General features: G+C 46.0%; 1 protein-coding gene across 2 annotated transcripts in view; it reads left to right on the forward strand.

The window, feature by feature from the left end:
• The first annotated feature begins 267 nt into the window (after nucleotides 1–267).
• The window catches only part of PTPRN (protein tyrosine phosphatase receptor type N), a 79,481-nt gene continuing 63,921 nt past the window's right edge, over nucleotides 268–15,827 (forward strand). Inside the window, exons 1-2 of one of the 2 annotated variants that reach the window (XM_069732788.1) lie at nucleotides 268–468; nucleotides 14,109–14,159. In XM_069732788.1, coding sequence (XP_069588889.1) covers nucleotides 384–468; nucleotides 14,109–14,159 — 136 coding nt within the window. In that variant the 5' untranslated portion in view covers nucleotides 268–383. The remainder of the gene's footprint in view (nucleotides 469–14,108; nucleotides 14,160–15,827) is intronic. The other variant, XM_069732789.1, reaches the window with a different exon arrangement.

The following is a 15,827-nucleotide window of genomic DNA, read 5'->3' on the forward strand; positions in this document are numbered from 1 at the left end:
TTGGGTGGCAGAGGGGTTAGCTCTGGGCGTGGCTGTGCGGCTGGAGGCGCTCTCTGGGCGGGGTTGTAAGTGTTTAAGGGCGGGGTTTTGCCGCTGGAGGCCGGTCTCTGGGTGGGGCTGTGCGGCTGGAGGGCGGTGTTGTGCTGTGGAGGGCGTGGCTTTGCATCTGGGGGCGGGGCTCTGCGGCTGGAGGGCGACGTTGTACTATTGTAGGGCGGGGCTTTGCCGTTGGGGGCGGTCTCTGGGCGGGGCTCTGCTGCTGCCGCTCACTCGCCGTTGCTGTCCGTGGTGCTGGAGCGGCCGCGCTGCTGCTGATCTCCGGGAGCCGCGATGATCGCCGCGCTGTGAGGCTGCTCTGCTGCCGGGGCCCCTCGTACGCCAGGATGAGGCTCTCTGCAGGGCCCGTGCTCTGCCTGCTGCTCCTCACCTGCTGCTGCCATCACAGGGGCCTGGGGGCCCGGAGCCACGGTGAGTACCGGGAACGAGGGTCTCATCTCTCTCCACAGCACCCTCCTGGCCGCCGCAGAACCTCTTCAGGATGCTCCCACAGAGGTGTTTATGAGCGGTATTCACAGGGCTGTTATATGGGGGGTCTAGGAAATAAATGGCGCCCCCTATAGAGCAGGCAGACCCCTGTGGAGGGGGTCATTATCACAGGGGAGGGGGTGACGGTGATGATTAATCAGCCTCCCTCCCTGGGCACCTGTATGGGCACGGCTGCTGCAGAACCTCTTCATCCTGTATCTTCTCCTCCTTGCAGCCAGAGCAGATACCTGACGACCCTAGTGCTTAGCAAACATTGGGGCACAATATTCTCTACACCTCCCCAGCTGCTGCAGAACATCACTACCCCCCACTGTTACAATGTGTCTGAGAGTAAACATAGACCCCCAGAACAGGGCTGATTATTAATGGGGGAGGGGGGCTCCTTACACTTCCCCCAACTTTTTCGTTTTTTTCCTACTTTTTCGTTCATAATCAATAGGATGATGAGGGTGATAGTTATGGGGAAGGATTCTCTACTGTAAGAGCACAGATTTATCTTCCTGGAGAGGAAATGTTATGGGGGTCCCCTGACTTACTACTGAGCTCCTTTGCTGTTAGAGTGCGGACCCCCAATTACTTGTTACACCCCCCAGGTCCAAGGTTGGGGATGAGGAGGTGATGGGGTTGTGTGTAAGGTCTCGGTGGGCGCTGTCTGTCTGTCTGTCTGTAATATATTTTTTTGCAGGTTGTTTTTAATTACCTTTTTTTTTCTGTTTCAAAAATGTAACAAATGTTGATGTTTTTCTTTGTGAATTTAAATAGAATAAATACAAAATAGAAAATGATAAACAAAGTATCGAATGCAGGAGGTGGGATTATTCCTGGATATACCGAGGCCAGGGAACTAGTGTGAGGGGAGAACTGCATCTATGAGATGGGTATATAGCGTATACCTTCCAGCTGTTGTCCACATGTCATTCAGCCCCTGCCCCCTCCACTATTGGCATAAAGTAAGGAAATATGTGGACCCCAGACCCCTCTGATGCCCCTTATATCAAAGCAAAGAGGAAAAATCCAACAGGTGATATTAGGGGAGAGCTCAGCTGCCACAATGGAGAATATTATTACAATCCTTATGTCTATAATCAGCTTTAATCATCTAAAAGTCAGGTCTTATGTTAAATGTAATAAGACCCCGCCCTGTGTCAGACCACCCAATATGTGAGGATGAGGAGGATGGGCTGTCAGGAGCCCCCAATACCTTAGAGCAGGTTCTTCCTTTTTTATGGTGAATCGGAGTTGCAGAGAATTGCATTTGTTGGTCGCTTTGGTTCTGCTGAGAGACTAGATGTCAGGGGTTTATTTCCACAGTCGGCCCCCTAGCACTTTTTGAGTTAGTGGGCACAATGGTGGGCACCAGGTGATGCTTATTTTGGTGACTGGTATTCTTTAGGCAATATATATGCCATGCGTATCACAAAAAGCTTCCTTTGTCTCAAATTATCTTTCTTGTTTTTTCATGAATTTTTTTTTATAAGGGATACAATACAGATACACTGGCAGACACATACTGAAAAGGGCCCCTGTGCATATATTTAGGGTCCGTTTGCTGCCAACTAGCTCATTATAATACACATTTCTACCTATTTGGAGGTGGCAGTGGCCCCCTGACCTCTCGGACCCCTGTGCGGTTGCACCAGTGATATGTCCGCCCCCTGCGAGGTCAATTAATGCTTAGCTATCTGAATGCGGTTTGTATTGTACAGTTGTAGCAGAGCTGAAGTGGCAATATTAGTATTTCTTTGTTCCTCAGGATAACTCAATGAGGTCAGATAAGAGCGAAGGTTTCATTGCAGTCCTATGTAAAAGTACAGTGTTTAATCAAAATAAAGAGTCAGGGGCATACTAATTATTTGGGCATTAGGGCATAAACTGAAGACCCAAGGCCAGATGGGGCTTGTAGCCTGTTTGTCATTTCACACTCCTTAAAGGGGTTTCCATAAAGTAATGGCTTATTGCTAGGATATATTACAACGTTTTTGATCCAGAAGGGACTCCAATCATTCCTGACAATAAAGGGGATGCAACAATGTTGTGTGGTTATTTGGACTGAGGTGGTGAGAGGAGGATACAGCTATACTAGAGTTCAACAGAGGTCAGACTCGCACCAATCATGATCACATATCGTAACAATACCCTATCACTTTATGAGATGGAAAAATTCAGAAGATTTAAAATCAGGACCTACAAAACAAAAAAGCAAGAGATTAATGCTTTATGCTAAAGGGCTTTTGAGATCGCTTGCAGCGCAGTCCTCTAAGGGTTGAGTCCAGAATTGGTACATTTGCCCAATTGTAAATCTATGGTCCACATTTATGGTTCCTCTTGTAAATGTATGGTCCATCTTATCATGGGCCACACAGACTGTCATCACTGCCACTAGCCCCCAAAAAGCAAATATAGAATAACTTAATAGTGATTAGTATAGAAAAGAGTGAGGATGATGATTTCGTTATACTGCAAATTCCCTGTAAGGGTACGTTCACATTTGCGTTGTTGTGTGTTGCGTCGGCGACGCAACGCACAACGCATGCAAAAACGCATGGTTTTGTGACGCATGCGTCCATTTTTGGCTTGCTTTTGGACGCAAAAAAAATGCAACTTGCTGCGTCCTCTGCGCCCTGACGCTTGCGCCAAAAATGACGCATGCGTCACAAAATGCAGGACAACGCATGTCCATGTGCCCCCATGTTAAATATAGGGGCGCATGACGCATGTGTCGCCGCGGCTGCGCCCGACGCAACGCTAATGTGAACGTAGCCTAAATCATGAATCCTGCAGTTTGATAAATCACTGCCTAGAGAGCCAATGACATCTGACCTGTAGTTTTGGAAAAAGAAAAAAGTGAAAAGCTGAAACTTGGCTGAGATTCCACAATATGCCCCATCATTTTAAAACCTTTGTTTGTTTTCAGTGAATGGAAACAGTCTAGTTCAATATCATAGGCTGAAAACACATCTGTGCAGGTTCAACACTGAGAATTCACTGCAGTTGTGTCCTGCCTTAGCATTTCCACTGCTGTCCAGGCTGACACATTTCACCTGCACTGATACATTGTTGCAAACTATCAGGCCAGAAGAGAGTTTAGTTCTACTAGTGTGTTTAGTTCTGAAAGGAAAGTCTAGACTAGTCACTGGCGGACACAGACAGAAAAGGGTCCCTGTGCAAGAACAATACATGGGCCCTTTGCAGCCCAAGATCTATATATTTATTTGCAGTTACTTTCCTTGGGTTTGGACACCAGTAGACCACCCATCCCTCGCCCTTTGCCGCTGTAAGACCAGAATTCTAAAATCTGGCTGTAATAATAATCTTTATTTATATAGCGCCAACATATTCCGCAGCGCTTTTATATGTCCAGGACAGGCACTGGATCTGTGCACCAACTCAGGTTTTAAATAGATGCATCTTGCATCTATTACTACTCACCCCATCATCTCTGATCTGCTTTGTTGATGACATTATTAATATAAAATATGAATTTAACATGCAAAACATCTCCAAGCACATTCCGCTCCCTTCCCCCCTGCCCATCCTACAGCACAGTATATGCTGGATCCTGTATCTGGATTGGTTCTATGTAATACGTCTACAGATAGTATGTATATATATATATATATATATATATATATATGTATCTGATGTGCATGTATCGCACGCTGATTCAGGCACTGACGTTACTCATGCCTGGTTCTCCACCCCCTCTTCCTGCTGTGACTCATCCCACGTCAAATATTGAAGATGGCCTTTACAATCGCTTGTATTTTGGTTTGTGTGGGTGATAATAACCACCATGAATTATCCCCCGAAGTCCTACATGGGGGACTTGGTGCCAAATCTACGAGGAGCTGTCGGCAGTTATTGTACAGCAACGTTCAATAGTAGAACCTAATGCAGGTTGTTGTACAGCCTGTAGAGTGTGAGCTCAGGTTTGTATGGTTATGGTTGGTATAAGATGTAGCAGAGCTGAATCTGCGCCATGTAGTACTATAGCATGCACTGATGGATCATAGACCAGGGAAATATTGTATCCTGTTCTCCTGGATCTTCCTCTGCCCGCCTCACAATTAGCCGAGAGCCCACGCTGACGTCAGTAAGGGCAATCATCTGCTACGTCAAGTGGAGATGGGAATTTACTGACATATGAAGAAGCTCTGGTAATTCAGCTGGATGGTCTCGGAGGATTTTAGCCGTTCTCTTCCCATCAGGTTCTGGTTTCTCTGCCTTGTTGATCTGGATACATGTAATTATGATGGAATTGAAGGAGCGTTCTGGTATTTTGTGGTTTGTTGTGGTTGAGAAGAGGATCTTCAGCCATAGATGAGAGCTTGTGAAGGGGTGAGAAGGAGAAGTGCGGAGAGAGGACAAGCAGTATATAGTACATAAGAGACACTAAGAAGTGTAAAGTATTGTGGACAGCGGTGCATAGGCTAATGTGGCACTGAACATTAATGGGGCAGAGGTATATTTGTGGATAATGTATCGATAAGGGATGAAAAGCATCGATGTACAAGGACGGGAACAAATCTGGAGTATCTATCTGAACAAAGGGAAGGAAATGCGAAGGAAGGATGGGAAGTGGAGTCAAAGATCAGTGATGTGACAATAATGTAGTGAAGAAACTGAGAAGTAAAGCAGGATGGTTCGTGTAAAGATAGGGGAGGATAGCAGGTTGTAGAATACAGGTAGGAGGAGATGTGTCTGTCAGGTCCTTCTGAGAGGGCAGCACAGGATACAGAAAGAGAGGCTGAATTCAGAGATATCGGTATCGTTTTCTATGGGTTCATTCAGTGTTTTCATATAAAACTGCTGCCAGGATTCATAGAGAAAGCCTGTGAGTCCTGCTCCTCCAACCAAGTCATAGAGAAAGCCTGTGAGTCCTGCTCCTCCCACCAAGTCATAGAGCAAGCCTGTGAGTCCTGCTCCTTCCACCAAGTCATAGAGAAAGCCTGTGAGTCCTGCTCCTTCCACCAAGTCATAGAGAAAGCCTGTGAGTCCTGCTCCTACCACCAAGTCATAGAGAAAGCCTGTGAGTCCTGCTACTCCCACCAAGTCATAGAGAAAGCCTGTGAGTCCTGCTCCTCCCACCAAGTCATAGAGAAAGCCTGTGAGTCCTGCTCCTCCCACCAAGTCATAGAGAAAGCCTGTGAGTCCTGCTACTCCCACCAAGTCATAGAGAAAGCCTGTGAGTCCTGCTACTCCCACCAAGTCATAGAGAAAGCCTGTGAGTCCTGCTCCTCCCACCAAGTCATAGAGAAAGCCTGTGAGTCCTGCTACTCCCACCAAGTCATAGAGAAAGCCTGTGAGTCCTGCTCCTTCCACCAAGTCATAGAGAAAGCCTGTGAGTCCTGCTCCTTCCACCAAGTCATAGAGAAAGCCTGTGAGTTCTGCTCCTCTCACCAAGTCATAGAGAAAGCCTGTGAGTCCTGCTACTCCCACCAAGTCATAGAGAAAGCCTGTGAGTCCTGCTCCTCCAACCAAGTCATAGAGAAAGCCTGTGAGTCCTGCTCCTCCCACCAAGTCATAGAGAAAGCCTGTGAGTCCTGCTCCTTCCACCAAGTCATAGAGAAAGCCTGTGAGTCCTGCTCCTTCCACCAAGTCATAGAGAAAGCCTGTGAGTCCTGCTCTTACCACCAAGTCATAGAGAAAGCCTGTGAGTCCTGCTTCTCTCACCAAGTCATAGAGAAAATCTGTGAGTCCTTCTCCTCCTACCAAGTCATAGAGAAAGCCTGTGAGTCCTGCTACTCCCACCAAGTCATAGAGAAAGCCTGTGAGTCCTGCTACTCCCACCAAGTCATAGAGAAAGCCTGTGAGTCCTGCTCCTCCCACTAAGTCATAGAGAAAGCCTGTGAGTCCTGCTACTCCCACCAAGTCATAGAGAAAGCCTGTTAGTCCTGCTCCTTCCACCAAGTCATAGAGAAAGCCTGTGAGTCCTGCTCCTTCCACAAGTCATAGAGAAAGCCTGTGAGTTCTGCTCCTCTCACCAAGTCATAGAGAAAGCCTGTGAGTCCTGCTACTCCCACCAAGTCATAGAGAAAGCCTGTGAGTCCTGCTCCTCCAACCAAGTCATAGAGAAAGCCCGTGAGTCCTGCTCCTCCCACCAAGTCATAGAGAAAGCCTGTGAGTCCTGCTACTCCCACCAAGTCATAGAGAAAGCCTGTGAGTCCTGCTACTCCCACCAAGTCATAGAGAAAGCCTGTGAGTCCTGCTCCTCCCACTAAGTCATAGAGAAAGCCTGTGAGTCCTGCTACTCCCACCAAGTCATAGAGAAAGCCTGTGAGTCCTGCTCCTTCCACCAAGTCATAGAGAAAGCCTGTGAGTCCTGCTCCTTCCACAAGTCATAGAGAAAGCCTGTGAGTTCTGCTCCTCTCACCAAGTCATAGAGAAAGCCTGTGAGTCCTGCTACTCCCACCAAGTCATAGAGAAAGCCTGTGAGTCCTGCTCCTCCAACCAAGTCATAGAGAAAGCCTGTGAGTCCTGCTCCTCCCACCAAGTCATAGAGAAAGCCTGTGAGTCCTGCTCCTTCCACCAAGTCACAGAGAAAGCCTGTGAGTCCTGCTACTCCCACCAAGTCATAGAGAAAGCCTGTGAGTCCTGCTACTCCCACCAAGTCATAGAGAAAGCCTGAGAGTCCTGCTCCTCCCACTAAGTCATAGAGAAAGCCTGTGAGTCCTGCTACTCCCACCAAGTCATAGAGAAAGCCTGTGAGTCCTGCTCCTTCCACCAAGTCATAGAGAAAGCCTGTGAGTCCTGCTCCTTCCACAAGTCATAGAGAAAGCCTGTGAGTTCTGCTCCTCTCACCAAGTCATAGAGAAAGCCTGTGAGTCCTGCTACTCCCACCAAGTCATAGAGAAAGCCTGTGAGTCCTGCTCCTCCAACCAAGTCATAGAGAAAGCCTGTGAGTCCTGCTCCTCCCACCAAGTCATAGAGAAAGCCTGTGAGTCCTGCTCCTTCCACCAAGTCATAGAGAAAGCCTGTGAGTCCTGCTACTCCCACCAAGTCATAGAGAAAGCCTGTGAGTCCTGCTACTCCCACCAAGTCATAGAGAAAGCCTGTGAGTCCTGCTCCTTCCACCAAGTCATAGAGAAAGCCTGTGAGTCCTGCTCCTTCCACCAAGTCATAGAGAAAGCCTGTGAGTCCTGCTTCTCTCACCAAGTCTTAATGAAAGCTTGTGAGTCCTGCTCCTCCCGCCAAGTCATAGAGAAAATCTGTGAGTCCTTCTCCTCCTACCAAGTCATAGAGAAAGCTTGTGAGTCCTGCTCCTCCCACCAAGTCATAGAGAAAGCCTGTGAGTCCTCCTTCTCTTGCCAAGTCTTAATGAAAGCCTGTGAGTCCTGCTTCTCTCACTAATTCATAGAGAAAGCCTGTGAGTCCTGCTCATCCCACCCACTCATAGATAAATCCTGCTCCTACTAATTCATAGAGAAAGCCTGTCAGTCCTGCTTCTCTCACAAAGTCATAATGAAAGCCTCCTGCTCATCCCAACCACTCATACAGAAAGCCTGTGAGTCCTGCTCCTCTCACCCCCTCATTGAGATAGCCTGAGAGTCCTTCTCTTCCCACTAATTCATAGATAAAGCCTGTGAGTCCTGCTCCTCTCACCCACTCATAGAGAAAGCATGAGTCCTGTTCCTGTCACCCATTCGTAGAGAGACCCTATATGCCCTGAATCTTCCATTTAGAAATACAGAAAGCCCATGAGTCTTGCTCTTCCTCTCATTTATAGGGAAAGCCTGTGAGACCTTAATTCCCCATGAAAACCTGTATATGTTGCACTCCGCTCCCATTCCAGAGAAAGTGTCACGGTCCACCGCTCACGGTTTCCCAGGGACGCTGTGAATGACAGCTCTGCTGCCCTATGGGATGGAGGGCTGGCTGAGCTGTCAGGATTGTGAGTGACAGCTCTACCGCCCAATCTGAGGCTGAGGTGTGATATTGTGAGTGGCAGCTCAGCCATCCTACCTGGCTGGGTCTGTGGGATCTCCTCCAGGTGACATCTATTCGGGGTGATTACAGGGCTATATAGCACTCTGACAATAGTCAGACCATTGCCAATTATACGCAGCATGATGGCTCAGTGGTTAGCGCTGGGGTCCTGGGTTCATATCCCACCAAGGACAACATCTGCAAGGAGTTTGTATGTTCTCCCCGTGTTTGCCTGGGTTTCCTCTGATTTCTCCGGTTTCCTCCCACATTCCAAAGACTGATACATATAGGGAATGTAGATTAGGAGCCCCAATGGGGACAGCGATGATGATGTCTGTAAAGTGCTGCAGAATTAATAGCATTTTATAGGTGAGTAAAATAAATAAAATAAATAAATTGTAGCTTTGCTCAAGTGGTGTGTGTTTGCTCTGAGTTGTATTTAATAGAGAGTCAGAATAAGTGGACTTCGAGGGCAGTCGGATTTGTCTCTGAAATGCGTTGATAAATAAACCACCTTCAATTAAACTGTTTCTGATCCAGTCCTGAATCGGCGGCGCCCTCGAAGTCCACTTATTGTGACTCTATTAGATACAACTCTGTGGAGGTTGTATCGGCTGACAAGTAGGCTATGGTAGTGGTTGTGTCACACACAGCCCCCCACAGATGAGCAACTTTCAAGTAAATGTAAATCTCATAATACCCAGATAAGACTATTGTGCTTTTTATCCTGTTACTGAGTTGTATCCTGACTTTCGCTGCCAACCGTGGATTTACCTTTGACTATCCGTTTGTCTTGATCTGCTACCTTCCTGATTCTTGCTCCGGACTGTGACCTGACTACACTTTTGTCTTTCCCCTTTGTCTATTATGAGCCCTCCTGGTACTGACTCCCGACCTCTTGACTATCCTTCCTCATGGTAACTTCGTGAGTAGTTTCACATTGAGTAGTGACTAGCGTCATATTACAATTGGCCAAAATACTTTTAAGGTACCTTCACACATAACGATTTCGTTAACGATATCGTTGCAACATCACGCTTTTTGTGACGTAGCAACGATCTCGCTAACGATCTCATTATGCGTGACAGCGACCAACGATCAGGCCCCTGCTGGGAGATCGTTGGTCGCTGGGGAATGATCAGGACCTTTTTTTGGTCGCTGATCATCCGCTGTCATCGCTGGATCGGCGTGTGTGACGCCGATCCAGCGATGTGTTCACTGGTAACCAGGGTAAATATCGGGTCACTAAGCGCAGGGCCGCGCTTAGTAACCCGATATTTACCCTGGTTACCATTGTAAAAGTAAAAAAAAAAACAACAGTACATACTCACATTCCGATGTCTGTCACGTCCCCCGCCGTCAGCTTCCCTGCACTGACTGTCAGCGCCGGCCGTAAAGCAGAAGACAGCGGTGACGTCACCGCTGTACTCTGCTTTACGGCCGGCGCTGACACAGTCAGTGCGGGAAGCTGACGCCGGGGGACATGCGGCCCTGCGCTTAGTAACCCGATGTTTACCCTGGTTACCCGGGGACTTCGGCATCGTTGAAGACAGTTTCAACTATGCCGAAGTCTTTCCCCTGATCGTTGGTCGCTGGAGAGCTGTCTGTGTGACAGCTCCCCAGCGACCACACAACGACTTACCAACCATCACAGCCAGGTCGTATCGCTGGTAAGTCGTTTAGTGTAACGGTACCTTTAGTTTTCTGTTTCCCATCAGTATGGAACCAATTTGTAAACTTTGCGATCCGGTGACGGATCTGCCCCAGATGGCTCAGGATCTGTCCAGGGAGCACCAGAAATGATAAGCGTCACAGTCTCAGCTGCAGGGTCAGTTTTCCATTGCGATAGATGCTACTCACATCCCTCCGCTGCCGGCAGCAGCTATGACAGCTGTACCCTACCCGTGCCCTCCGCTCCACTAATGACCTCAGGTTAGCATCCTCAATAATCAGAACCTCCCACTCCCGTCTCCAAGACTTTACACGTGCTGCGCCGATTCTTTGGAATGCACTACCTAGGTTAATACGATTAATCCCCAATCCCCACAGTTTTAAGCGTACCCTAAAAACTCATTTGTTCAGACTGGCCTACCGCCTCAATGCATTAACCTAACGATCCCTGTGTGGCCCATTAAAAAAAACAAAAACATAATTGGGTTCCTCGCAACATGTTCTCATGCACTTTATGCAGTTAATAGCCCTCTGTGTCTGTACTGTTACATACTTAGCCAGTTAACTGGTTCATGCAGCTTTACATGAACACCCGAGCCTTACACTATGGCTGGTCCGAATAACTATAGCAATTGTTACCATCCACCTCTCGTGTCTCCCTTCTTCCTCATAGTTTGTAGCTTGCGAGCAGCAGGACCCTTATTCCTCCTGGTATCTATTTTGAACTGTATTTCTGTTATGCTGTAATGTCTATTGTCTGTACAAGTCCCCTCTATAATTTGTAAAGCGCTGCGGAATATGTTGGCGCTATATAAATAAAAATTATTATTATTATTATTATTATGTACGGTTGGTCTTTCCAGAACCAGTAGTTGATCTCCCTGATACATTTTCAGGGGAGAAATATCAGTACAGGTAGAGCAGTAGGTTATTGATTGGTGTCAGAAGGATTTTGTTCAGTGGAGTTCTGATTGTTATAAGAAACGTCTTAGTTCTGTACAAATTTGCTCCTCTAGTCTGGAGGGTCTGCCGGGGAACCTGAAAGACTTCTAAGATGTGCTCTCAGAAAAAAAGAATCAGATATTACCTCCCCATCATCCTTATGATTACACTATTAATCTTATCTCTGATGCCAAGTTGCCTAAAGCTGCCTGTGTAATTTATCAGGTCATGAAAGAATATGTCAACGAAAGTTTACGAAAAGGTCATATTCGCCTTTCCTCCTCTCTTGTAGCTGCTGTTTTTTTTTTTCCGTTAAAAATAAAGATGGTGATCTCCACGTTTGCCTCGATTTTCGTGAATTAAACAAAAATACAGTTGAGAATATTTCCCCGCTTCCCCTCATCCCCGACCTTTATAATTAGCTTACGGGGGCTAAATGGTTTTCTAAGCTGGACCTTAGAGGGGCTTATAATTTGATATGTGTGCAGAAGGGTGATGAGTGGAAAATGGGATCTTTAACATCTGAGGGTCTTTTTAAAAATGTTGTCACGCAGTTTGGGTTAACCAATGCGTCAGAAGCCTTTGAAAGCTTTATGAACAATATATTTTCTGTATTGGAAGGTTTATTGCGGTTTACCTTGATGATATTCTCATTTTTTCCTTTATTTGGATTTTAACTATGAACATGTCCGTTTTGTTTTACAAAAGCTTAGGAAACCTTTGTTGGCTAAATTGGAAAAATGTGTTTTTTTCTGTTCAAGAAATATCGTTTCTGGGTTTCATTGTATCAGCTGAAGGGTTTAAGATGGATCCTGGAAAGGTGCAGGCTATTATTGATCCTGTTCAACCTCGTGACCCAATAGCTTTGCAACATTTGTCTAGGATTCACCAATTACTATAGAAAATGTCTTAGGGGTTTTTCACAGATCGTTAAACCGCTTACTGGTCTTATACGTAAGAGGGTGAATCTTAAAGTTTGGTCTTGGGATGCTATTTGAGCCTTTAGTGACTTGAAAGAGTGTTTCATGTCCGCTCCAGTTTTAATCCAAGCAAATCTCCAGAACCCATTCCATCGTGAGACGTAGAAGAGGTTGGGGTAGGGGCAGTCTTGGCTTAAGGTAACTAAACTCTGACCAACTTGCTTTTGAAGAATGGAGGCATCCCGTTCATACCTGGGTTCAAGAATGTGAGGGCTGATGACTTATCATGCAACCTTGATTCAGGTTTCTCCTTCAGAACCTCCATCCACCATCCCTAAGGGCATTGTGGTTTCTGTGGTATCCTCTGAGTTGAAGGCTGAGATCCCTAAATTTGTTGGCTCCTTCTGCTGCTTCAGGGTCCAAATTATTTGTACCTGTGTATTTGATTATGTCTTACAGGAGTTTCATGATTCCGTCTTCAGTGGTTTTCCTGGGGTTATTGGTGGCCATCCATGCTTAATAATATTAAAGATTTTGTATCCGCTTGTGAAGTCTTCACAGATGCTTAAGTTAGTCATAACCAGCCTGCTTGGTAACTGGTTCCATTGCCAATTCCAGAAAGACCATGGACTCATCTGTCCATGGGTTTCATCACGTATTTACCTCTGTCTGGAGAGAAGACTGTTATTTGGGTGGTGGTTGGCTGATTCAGTAAACGAGCTCGGTTTGTTTCATTATATGGGTTACTGGATGCTGAAACATTTTCCAGGTAATTTATTAATCAGGTGTTAAGATTGCATGGGACCCCTCTGAACATTGTATCTGATAGCAGGGTGCAATTTTTCTCCAGGTTCTGGAGAGCGTTTTGTACGAAATTGGGGATAGAAATTGACATTGTTTTCTGCCTTCCACCCTGAAACCAGCAGTCAGGCAGAAAGGACAAGCCAGTGGTTGGAACAAATTGTTTTGTTGCGGCTCCGCTATCCAGTCTGACTGGGTCTGCAGGATCTCCTCCAGGTGTCATCCATTCCGGGTGATTACAGGGCTACTTAGCACTCTGACAATGGTCAGACCATTGCCAATTGTAGCTTTGCTCAAGTGGTGTGTGTGTGTTTGCTCTGTGCTCTGAGTTGTATCCTGATCTCCGTTGCCGACCTTGAATTTCTGTTTTGACCATCCGTTTCACTTACTCCTTTGTCTTGATCCACTACCTTCCTGATACTCTGACCTCGGACTGTGACCTGACTGTGCTTTTGTCTTTTCCCTTTGTTATGAGCCCTCTTGGTACTGACCCCGGACTTTTTGACTATCCTGCCTCACGGTAAGTCTATGAGTAGTGACTAGCGTCACATCGAGTAGTGACTAGCGTAACAGAAAGTCTGTGAATCCTGCGTCCCTCTCCCACTCTGAATGATTTTGAGATCTTCCTACGTTCAGTACAAACTCATCATGAAAATGCCATCAATCACTTTAGGGCAGCACGGTGGCTCAGTGGTTAGCACTGCAGCCTGGAGTCCTGGATCCCACCAAGGACAACATCTGCAAGGAGTTTGTATGTTCTCCCCGTGTTTGCGTGGGTTTCCTCTGGGTTCTTCGGTTTCCCCCCACATTCCAAAGACATACTGATAGGGAATGTAGATTGTGAGCCCCGATGGGGACAGCGATGTTGATGTCTGTAAAGCGCTGCGGAATTAATTGCATTTTATAGATGAGTAAAATAAATAAAATAAATAAATAAATTGTAGCTTTGCTCAAGTGGTGTGTGTTTGCTCTGTCAAATCCAACTCCTTCCTCAGGACAATCACATGTGGTAGGGAATTTAGATGGTGAGCCCCATTGGGGACAGCAATGATAATGTGTGCAAAACTGTAAAGCGCGGAATATGTTAGCGCGATATAAAAATAAAGATTATTATTATTATAGTGGATAAGGTCCGCAGGCTTTTTCTACAACTGGATGTAGTGAGCAGGACTCTGACTGGGTGGGAGAAGCAGGACTTGCTGACCTTATCTTATGATGAAGCTACAGATCCAAAACAACGATGATATCTTCCAATTGTGCGGATTTTACCACTCACGGATTCTTCTTGCTCCTTTTCTCCAGGCTGTCTCTTTGATCTGCGGCTTTGTACCAAGGAGGAGGTTTGTGTACAAGGTAAGTGTCCTGGACACAAGCGTGAAAATCGATACAATGTGACCGAATGTACAACTCCACCTAAAATCGAAATTATTTAGCTGAGAACTTTGTGCTACATTTTATTTAGACGTTTTTCTGCAGTTTTCACCCCAGCCAGAAAGTTAATAAACAATTCCGCCAAACTGCTGCATAGTGCACAGATTGTACTGACATGCAGTGGCCGGATCGCAGAACCATAGGATTGCCGCGTGACGTGACCAGATAATAACACAATGCAGTGCTCACATCTTATTGCTATAAAGTGTCCAAATAGAAGTGCCATACAGTGCCTAAATAAAACCAACCCTCCTAGAGGACACAGAGGATATTATCATATTTTACATTTTCTGGTGTCTCCATACTTTGTATCATGGAGTGAGAAAAGGAAACTCTTCTTGTATCTGCTAGATATTGGACCCAGGCAAATGATGTCACAAACTAATTTGTCCGCACACCAGTGACTTGTGTTCATTAAAGATGTAGAAATCTTAATTAAGTAGAAGAGCGGCCAAGCAATGAACATTAATAATGTGAAAGCCACATATTAATATCTTACTTCTCTGCTGAGATATGAACACTTGAAGTCACCGGTCCAAAGCCCGAGGCTGCACTACTAAAAGATTCTGGTGACAACAAGATTCTGATTTGTTGTCATGGAAACACCAACATATAACATAACTGTCGCTGCTCATGCCAGGTGGAGTGCAGATATTGATGTATCTTTTGATTTGAATTCTACAAGGTCTCCATGACAACGCTGAACAGAAAACAGAATGCTGCCATCAGAATCTCTCAGTAGTGCAGCCTCGGGGGCGGGACGTGTAACTTTAAATTATGGTATCTCAGCATAGGGGAAAGATAGTACAAAAAGGTTTTCCCATTATTAACCCCTTCCCTCTATATGACGTACCATTACATCCTGTAGCTGGTTCTAGAGCTGAGCCGTTGTTGGCTGTGTTATAAATCTAGCTTCTGACTATAACTGTTAACCCTTCAAAGGGCCACTGTAAACTTATGGCTGATGGGTCATTATAGCCACTGTGTCTGCCATCTTGATACTCCTGGTAAGCCCAGCCACAGACTGACACATAGTACATCATAATTATTCCTATCCGCTGCAATACCATGGTATTGGCAAATGATCTCAGGTTCAAGTCCATTAAGGGACAATATGTATATATATAGACTAGATTGGGGCCCGATTCTAACGCTTTGGGTATTCTAGAATATGTATGTAGTTTATTTATGAAGATTTCAGAATAATGCAATGAATACACAAGATTCGGCCAGCCGGGCGTGACCAATTAGCGGAGCGTAGTTCAAAGCCGAACTGCGCCCGTCGCTGATTGTTCGCAACCAATCAGTGAAGCCAGGGCCGGCTGCAGGTTTTTGAGGGCCCTGGGCGAAAGAGTCTCACAGCCCACTTAGCATATAACACAGCCACGTAGAATATAGCACAAGCACGTAGTATATAGCACAGCTACATAGTATATAACAGCCACGTAGTATATAGCACAAGCACGTAGTATATAGCAGCCACGTAGTATATAGCCCAGCCACCTAGTATATAGCACAGCCCACGCAGTATATAACACAGCCACGTAGTATATTGCACAGCTACGTAGTATATAACAAAGCCACGTAGTA

This window comes from Ranitomeya imitator, chromosome 7 (genome assembly GCF_032444005.1).
Source record: "Ranitomeya imitator isolate aRanImi1 chromosome 7, aRanImi1.pri, whole genome shotgun sequence".
Classification (NCBI taxonomy): Eukaryota; Metazoa; Chordata; class Amphibia; order Anura; family Dendrobatidae; genus Ranitomeya; species Ranitomeya imitator.